The 8,877-nt window shown below is 61.7% G+C and overlaps 1 protein-coding gene across 1 annotated transcript in view; it reads left to right on the plus strand.

The window, feature by feature from the left end:
- The first annotated feature begins 6,331 nt into the window (after positions 1-6,331).
- The window catches only part of PRMT2 (protein arginine methyltransferase 2), a 6,328-nt gene continuing 3,782 nt past the window's right edge, over positions 6,332-8,877 (plus strand). Inside the window, exons 1-6 of the mRNA XM_044675699.1 lie at positions 6,332-6,394; positions 6,463-6,561; positions 7,236-7,415; positions 7,498-7,659; positions 8,257-8,421; positions 8,619-8,794. Of these exons, the coding sequence (XP_044531634.1) occupies positions 6,332-6,394; positions 6,463-6,561; positions 7,236-7,415; positions 7,498-7,659; positions 8,257-8,421; positions 8,619-8,794 (845 nt within the window). The remainder of the gene's footprint in view (positions 6,395-6,462; positions 6,562-7,235; positions 7,416-7,497; positions 7,660-8,256; positions 8,422-8,618; positions 8,795-8,877) is intronic.

Below are 8,877 nucleotides of genomic sequence, written 5' to 3' on the forward strand. Positions count from 1 at the left end.
TCTTGGAGTCAATACTGTGTATCGGCTCCTTGGTGGAAGAGTGGTAAGGGTGGGCCATGGGGGTCAAGTGACTTGCCCAGGGTCACACAGCCGGGAAGAGTCTTGAGACCAGACTTGAACCCAGGACCTCCCGTCTCAAGGCCTGGCTCTCCATCCACTGAGCTACCCAGCTGCCCCCCGCCATCTGGCTTCTAACAAGGGACTCCCTGAATGTGTGCTCTTTCTGGCTTCCCAGCCCTGTTTCAATGTAATAGTTCACTCATAACCATTTTTCTAAGTTACTGCCTGTGATGGTCAAGACTCTGTGCGAGGTGCAGAGATAGAGACATACAAACCGAATACTCTCTCCTTCAAGGAACGCCGGCCCACTAGCAGAGAGAAATGGAGACCCGCTAATAAAAACAGTTTCAAGAGGGGGGCCGCCCCTCACTTAGCAAAGAACATGAATTCACATGGGACAAGTTTTAGAGCTCATCACCCGCACGTACAGTCTGGCGGCGGGAGCGAGCCTTCTCTTTGACTCTGAGGAGACCCAGGCAGGAAGAAGATCACAGGATCACTAACCTTGACCTGGAAGGGACCCGAGAGGCCCCCAGGGCCAATCCCTCCCTGGAGCCCAGGGAGGTTCTGTGACTCCCCAGGAGCCGTGTGAGGTCCCCAAGACTTGCTCAGTGAGTCTGGCCTAGAATTTTCCAACATGGAGAGCACAATGTTTGCTCTGGTTGGCTGCAGAAATTGAAATCCTTCACAGAGGGGAAGAGGAGAGGTTTGTTCCACAGGAAAGGATCAAAAATGTAGGGGAAGGGCAGCTGGCTAGCTCAGTGGATGGAGAGTCAGGCCTAGAGACAGGAGGTCCTGGGTTCAAATCCGGCCTTGGACACTTCCCAGCTGGGTGACCCTGGGCAAGTCACTTGACCCCCATTGGCCACCCTTACCACTCTTCCACCTATGAGACAATACACCGAAGTACAGGGGTTTAAAAAAAAAAACTCTTTAAAAAAAAAAATAAATGTAGGGGAAGGGGCACAGCTTGAGCGGAGAAGTTGGAATTGGGTCTCGGCCCTGTTAGTCTTATCTGCCTTGGATAGACGGGTTCTTAGGGAAAGTGGAGCTGCGCAAACTTAGTCCTCACAGTAAATGCCAATCAAAGAACGTTGTTTTCCTTTTTCTTCTTCTGCAGCACAGGAGACCTGCTTGTGATTCAAATGTTCCCGAGGCTAAACAAATGGAGAATAGATTCATTGTCCCAGACAGAGTCTCCCGTTTCAGGGCACGAGGTCCAACTCAGAGGCGTTCACTACCAGGAGGCCCAGAGACTTGGCCCACTGGCCTGGCAAAGCTGCACTTCGTGGGTATCATCTTCTATCGTTTTGCATAATCTCACATTCCAGGAATTTATTTGACTTCAAGAGAGTCGTTCTGGGGACCCAGGTGGTCTCGCCCAACCTGTTTGCTCTTCTGAAGCCGTGTGCCATCCGGGCACCTCCTCTCCCCTCCCCAGCCCTCCCCTAGAGTGAGCACAGCTTGCACACTCGAGCAAAGGCACACTTGGAACATCTCGCTGTACTGCCGGGCAACGCACAGGCATCTGGCCAGAAGAGCTGTGTTTGCTTTGGAGCCCATGGCACAACCCGGGGGAGGGGGCTGGCGAGCGATGAGCAGAGAGCGTGCTCCCAACAAAGCCGCTTTGCTTGGCATTCCCGGCAGGGACTTGGGGGCCTCGGAAAACTGTGGCTCCAGAGCGAGGCAGGAAGTGTCTGGGGCTGCAGGCCTGCGGAACGCTCCTGGGAATGAAGCCCGGCCTGTTCCTCAGACTCGCAGCACCCACAGTCGTTTCCATCGGCCCTCGGACGGCTCGCTAGAGCTTCCACCACTCAGAGCGGACCTCCAGGAGCCTCGTTTCCTTACGGAATTCTGGGAAAACGTGTTCTTCGAATGCCGCCCACATAGAAGCGAGAGGGATCCGGAGGGATCCGGAGGGAACGGGAGGCGTGGGGGAGGGGAGCCTCCCTTTCTGGAACTAGCCGCGCTCCCCTGCCCGGCCCTCCTGCCCAAATGCGCCGGGGCTGCTGGGCCAAGGGAGCGCGGTGCCCGCTTGGTCTCCGATCTCGTCCCGGGAGAGCCCGCGGATGGCGACTCGTCTTCCAGGCCCAGGCGCTCCCCAAGGGCACCCGAGAGCAGGCAGAGGGCGGGGCCGTGGGGGCGGAACCCCCCAGCCGCCCCACTTTCTGCACGCCCGGCCTAGCTCTGCCCTCCTCATTGCCGACGCGGCGCGAGGCTTCCTGGGAGCGCCCGTTATCACCCTTTTCAGGGGGGTCTTTTTCCCTAGAAAGACGTTTGCGACATTTTGCCCAACAGCAAGCAAAGAGCCTTTAACCCGGGGCTGCCCCAAGCGCTCCGCTCTGGTTTGATCGAAAACAACAAGTACACAAAGGGAGGAAACTGAGGCCAAGCGAGGCCGCGGCCGGGGAACGGAGAGGGCGGGGCCCGTCCTTCGATCCCAGAGCCGCCACTGGGAAGAGCCAGGAAGCGAAATCTGCGCACGCGCCGATTTCCGGGAGGTGCCTAAGAGGAAGGCGGGCCTGGGCCTATGGGTCTCCCGTTCTCCCTGAGGCGGGGGCGGGGCTTAGGGGTGGAGTCTCCTCCTAGGCCCCGCCCTTCTCGGGTAACGCTTGCGCAGTCTACACCCTAGAGAGCTGGAGGCAAGGCTACTTCTTTGGGTAAGGCGGTGACGTGGGAGGAGGGGGCTGCGCACAGAGCCAAGCCATGCCCTGGCTGCCTCCCCTAGACGTGGGCGAGTCTGGAGTTGGGGAAGAAGTTGGGGTGAGGCCGCTGGGGATGCCTCAGTTCACCACCTTGCCAAATGCCAGGGAGGGGCTGGGTGAACCTGCCTCTGTTTCCCTATTGATTCATTCTGGGGGCGGGGCCCCGGGCCTGGCACGCAGCAGGTGCTGCATTCCTGCAAAGGATGGATACTGCAAAATAAGCACGTATATGGCGCCGCCTGTGTGCCGGTGCTGGGCTAAGGGCCTGGAGGCCAACGAGCCCCAGAAGGGCGGCGCCTGCCTCCCAGAGCTTACAGCCCATTGGGGAAGGGTGCCAAAGGGATGCGGTCTCCATGACAACGAGTTTCTGGTGCCCAGTGCTTCCCGGATGGGGAGGGGCGTAATGGTGGGCCCCCACCCCGGCCTCCGTTTCCCAACTTCTCAGATGAAGGTGCTTCCTGCCCCCCCCCTTGCCCTTGAACCCTGGACTCACAGACCTAGAGCTGCTAAAGACAACTTCCAAGGTGGTCTGTCCCACCAGAGAGGGAAGGGTGGCAGAGGTAGTGAGGCCTGAGTCAGGATTCAAACCCAGGTCCCCGGTGACCTTCCTACACTACTGCCTCCCAAATCCTGAAGCAGGGAGAAGTGGGCCAGAGGTGGTCTCACTCCCCCTCACCCAGAGCACTGCTGCTGGCGGCTACTTCTAAATCTCCTCCTCCTCCCCTTGTTGGAGCCAGAAGACTTCTCTGCCGAAGGGGGAGGATTCCCCAGTCCTGCCCTGCCCCGACGGGTAGATCTTCGGTCTGCAGCCAGCTGTGCAGACAGGGACTTCTCTCCAACCCGCCTCGAGACGGCTCCTTGGGCAGGCTCGGCCATCTTCCTTTTCTCCCTGTCACGTGATGTTACTCCGAAGGATGTTCCGCTGATGGATGCTGGCCTAAAAGGATTCTCGGGCGTCTTGCAGTCTGCCGCTGACCACAATGAACACCAATACTCTCACCTCCAAGGCACAAGAGAAGGAAGGGCGAGGCTGCTGGGGTTAAGTGACTTGCCCAGAGCCACCCAGCTAGAAAGAAAATGAGGCCAGACTTGAATCCAAGACCTCCTGACTCCGGGCTTGGCTCTCTCTTCACGGAGCTGCCCCCCCCCCTTCCCATTTTATTGACTCCTCACCCTGATTTCATGAGCCCAGCCTGGCAAGTGACGGTCCTGCTGGGCCTGGAAGAGATTCCATCGTGCAATGGAGCCGCTCTGCTTCGAGAATCCAGGCTCAGTCAGTTCTCCCTGTGCAGCCACTTGGACAAAACTCTCCTCCCATCTTGGCCAAATACTAACAGGAGGGCCGTCCTTTCCCGATTGTCTGTGACGCCTGCAGACGGGTTTTCTTAAATACCGATTGAATGTGGCTTCCCTATTTCTCTCGGCCGATCCGAGCCGTGGCTTCCTTGCCAGGTGGCCTGGCCAGCGGCTCTGTGCCTGAATAGATGCGATGGGAAGCGGGAGGTGCCATGGACACAGGGCTGGTGTCTGGTGGCCCTGGGCCAGTCACTTGCTTTCACTTGCTCTCTGAGATCAGTGTCTGCATCTGAAAACCTGGAAGAGTTCCCAAAGCACTTCCAGCATCAGAATTGAGAAGCCCCAGGCCGACTCCAGAAAGGAGGGCTGGAAGGTGTCCCTCAGAGTCATCTGGAGAAGGAGAGCCTCCAGACTCCTCAGCTAGCCCCTTCCACTCGGGACAGCCCTGCTGGCAAGCAGGATCCCTCCATCCTTCCCCGCGAGTGGCCAGGCATCTCCCTTGTCCATGAGTTCTTAACTTGGGCTCTGAGCTTGGCTTGCTTTGCTTCCCTATTCTGCTAACTACGCTTTGCTGCGGTTGGCTTCCCCTGTCAGCCCGAGTCTCCTTTTCTATGCATTTAGACTCTGTGGGGTTTCTGGGGTGCCCAGGCTTCAGCAGGCTCCAGGACACCCGCTCATCCTAATGGAAAACAGAATGTTGTTCGCCCTACAATCATTCCTGGTTGGTTCACCACCAGAGGATGCCACTCATCCAGGCCAAGGGAATCGAAGTGGCCCGGACCAGTGAGCTGCCCTCTTCTAGGGTGATCTCAAGGTTCATCCTTCATGGTAGAGGAAACAGGAGGATCAAGACAGGGCTGCCCTCATGAGGGCTGCTGGGCCAGCCTCTGCCTGCCCCAGGGCCTCCTCTAGCCCTGCTGTGGTCCCGGGTGCCCGGCAGCTATAGCAGAAGAAGGGGAGGCGCCCGCCCTGGCTGAGAGCAAGATCCAAGGTGTGCACGCAGGCCAGAGCTCTCAGCTCTCCTGAAGGAGATGCCCGGCGTATTCACTTCCCGATGAGCTTTCACTCTCTCTGTGCTTGTTTTCTCTGGCGGAGGACTTGGGACAGACCTCTGAGCGGCGGCAAGGACCAGCTAACTGTCCTCTTTCCAACAGGAGCCACCAAAAAGGAAAATGAAGTGTGAAGAGGAGGAGTCCCAGGGAGCTCCAGGCACTGCCCACGGCCTTGCCCGCCCGCAGGCACAGGTAACTGGGGAACTGGGGGGCAGCTGTCACCCCTGCAGTCAGGCCACCCATCCTTGAGGGAGGCCGTGAAGAGCTCCAGAGGAAGGAAGGGGCCCCAGAAACTTGCCAAGCCCCCCAAGGTGGTGAGGCTCTGTCCCGTCCTCCTACACTGGACAGCCTTTGTAGACAGCCTGCTGAGCCCCAGGCGGTGGGGAACGGCCAAAGGACTGGACGTAGGTCCACAGGACACATTTGGGACTTGTGTTTGCTTTGCTTTATGCCAAAGTGCTTCCCAAATGCTTCCTCCGTGGTTCCTTGGAGAAAGGAATAATAAGGATGGTCGCTGCCACCACAGACTCCCCGAAGCGCCATTCCTGTTCCGTCTTACAGATGAGGAAGTGCCTTCCTGGGGCCCAGCCAGCGTCAGGTGGGGTGGCTGGCTCATGGGTGACATCACGGCCCACCTGCTGAGGAGGGTCCTTTGGGACCCAAACAGGGTTGGAGCAGCCAGCCAGGGCTCCAGAGTGCAAGAGCACATCACAAGGCCCTTCCTCTGTGCGGCCGAGGCAGAGCTGCCAGGCAGAAGATGGAGGCAACATCACGGAGGGGCTCGGGCAGGGCAGGGTCAGGGGGCACTTGGGGGAGCTTGACAGGTGGGACACGGCTGGGCCCACGTGTACACACACGCCTGCACCCCCCCCCCGCCACATGCCAGTGACCTGTCACGTGTGGCTGAAGGCAGGGACCCTCGTTCAGCTCTGAAACCAGCGGCCAGGCCCGAGCTACAGGACCGGCCCATGAGCAATGTCGGCAGCCATCTTGGGTGTGAGCACGGCCACTGGCTTTAGAGGTGGCAAACCTGTCTGGCCAGCCTCGGTCACAACGCCCAGGTCAGTGACCTGCCTGCAAGCTTCCCACCCGGCCCTCTCTCGTTCCCTTGGTTTGTGCAGAAACGGGGAGAAGCCAGAGAGTTCAACGATGGAGGCCTCAGGGACGACGGAGGCCTCGGGGACGAGGGACACCTCGGGGATGACGGATGCCTCGGGGATGACGGAGGCCTCGGGGATGACGGATGCCTCGGGGACGAGGGACACCTCAGGGACAACAGAGGCCTCAGGGACGATGGAGGCCTCAGGGACGAGGGACACCTCGGGGACGAGGGATGCCTTGGGGAAGAGGGATGCCTCGGGGACGACAGAGGCCTCGGGGATGACGGAGGCCTGGAGGCTGTAGAGGTGGAGGCCATCGCAGACCGTGTGGCTGCCGAGGAGACCCAGGTGAGGCGGGAGGGCCCGGCAGGGCAGGGAGCCTGCAGAGTGCCGGAAGCCTCCCCAAGGAGGTGGTGGGGGGGCCCTCTCTTGGGCTGAGAAAGTGTGCAAGTCCAGGAGGAGAGAGATGGACGGCTGGGAAGGGCCCGACTTTGTCCAAGTGAAGAGTGAGCCTCTGTTAGTCCCCCGTGGGCTCCCAGGAGCCCCTGCGGCACCTGCTCCCTTTCCGCTGGGAGCAGAGGCAGCCGGGGGGCCCTCATCTCCCAGCTGAGCCAGCACGCCGGCTCCCATCTCTCCCTCAACAGCTCTTCAGCTGGTGGCCGGGCACCGGGCATCCAAGGGGTGGCCCTCGCTGGCAGTTGTCCAGGTGGCTAGGAGTTGTGGGTCCGAGCTCGATAGCCCCAATGGGCCGGCGGCTGCCATGGTGGTGCCCGAGGCCCTCTGGCAGTGTCTGGCCTGCCGAGAAGAGGCTGGCCTGCTTGTTCACCAAGGGGGCTGCAGAGAGATAGTGGCGAGGACGGGACCCTCCGTCGGGGGCCTCAGAGCCGAGGCCGGGCACAGACCCCTCCAGGATCTGTTTTGGCCTTTGGGTTTTCCTCCAAAAGCCCTTTCCAGCATTGTCCGGCAGAACCCCCGGCCAGGGGCTGGCACGTTGGGCTTCCCTCTCGCCTCGCCTTTTCCAGCTCAGTTTCCGGAGGGGAGAGAAGCTGCGTGTGCTGCACCGGGTGACCGCCGACTGGTGGTGGGGCGAGCGGGAGGGCCGCCGCGGCTACATCCCAGCCAACCACATGAGAAGCTCGGACGAGCCGCGGCCCGAGGACGCGTGGCAGGATGAGGAGTACTTCGGCAGCTACGGAGCCCTGGTAGCCTCTCGGGGTGGGCGCGTCCCGCCGGGCATCGGGCACAACTTTGGGCAGCCGCTAAAAGGCTGTCTGTCCACTTCAGAAACTCCACCTGGAAATGCTGTCGGACCGGGCAAGGACGGCCGCATACCACCAGGTGATCGCGCGGCATGAACACTTTCTGCAGGACAAAGTGATTCTGGACGTCGGCTGCGGCACGGGCATCCTCAGCCTCTTCTGTGCCCAGCACGCCCGGCCCCGAGCGGTGAGGAAAGCCCCGGAGGGGGAGGAGGTCAGGCTCCTGCCCTTGGCCACCCCCCGGACACGTGGCAAACCCCTCGTGCCGGGCCACAGCCCCGTCCTGGCGCTGGGGATGGAAGCTGCGCTCCCCAAGCAGACGGGCAATGTGTTGGTGGTGTGACGGTCTCGGAGGCTAAGGGCCAGCTTGGGGTCCCCCTGCCCCTGGGAGGGAGGAGGCCAGAGGCAGGTGGGGGGCTGAGGACCCCCGGGCCCCCTGCCTCCAAGAGCCTTGGCCCGGGGGGCTCCGAGGGTGGGGTCCTAGGAGGGAGCCCAGGAAGAGGCCTTACAGGCCCCCCGCCAGACCCTGCCACCTTCCAGGTGGGAACCCGCTAGCAGACAGCAGAGATAAGGGGTACCCCCGGGGCAGCCGGGCCACCACGAAAGCCCACAGGTCAGTGGAGCAACGGTTGTGCCCATCGTACAGATGAGGCAGGCCAGAGGGCCAGGTCCCACCAGCAATGAGCGGCCAAGAGTCCCTGACCACTAGGGTGGCCCGGCCGAGGGGAGGGCCCTACGCCAGGTGCCGGCCGGCAGCGAGGGGACCCCTTGTCCCCGCCCACAGGTCTACGCCGTGGAGGCCAGCGAGATGGCCGAGCACACCGAGCGGCTGGTGCTCCTCAACGGCTTTGCAGACACCATCACCGTCTTCCAGCAGAAGGTGGAGGACGTGGCCCTGCCGGGGAAGGTGGACGTGCTGCTGTCCGAGTGGATGGGCACGTGTCTGCTGGTGAGGGCCGGCCCGGCCTCCCCTCCCCGGGGCCCTTCTCGTCCCGCTGCGGCCGGTACACCAGGCAGAGGGGCCCGTGAGGCCCGAGCGGGCAGGGAGCCGAGCTGCCGAGGCCAGAGAAGGGGATGGACGGCGGAGCAGGAGTGGCCAGCGGCCAGGCTGCCGCCTCACGGCCGCCTCTCTCCCTCCGCCTGCAGTTTGAGTTCATGATTGAATCCGTGCTCTGCGCCCGCGACAAGTGGCTGGCCCCGGACGGGGTCATCTGGCCCACCACGGCCGCCATCCACCTGGCCCCCTGCAGCGCCGAGGACGACTACGGCCGCCACGTCCTGTTCTGGGACGACGCCTACGAGTTTGACCTCAGCTCTCTGAAGTGAGCGGCCCGAGCGAGCCAGGGGCCAGCGGGCATGGGGATGGGGGACTGGGGGGGCACGAGGATGGGGGCTATGGGGGGGC

The sequence above is a fragment of the Gracilinanus agilis genome, chromosome 4 (assembly GCF_016433145.1).
Source record: "Gracilinanus agilis isolate LMUSP501 chromosome 4, AgileGrace, whole genome shotgun sequence".
In the NCBI taxonomy this organism is placed as follows: Eukaryota; Metazoa; Chordata; class Mammalia; order Didelphimorphia; family Didelphidae; genus Gracilinanus; species Gracilinanus agilis.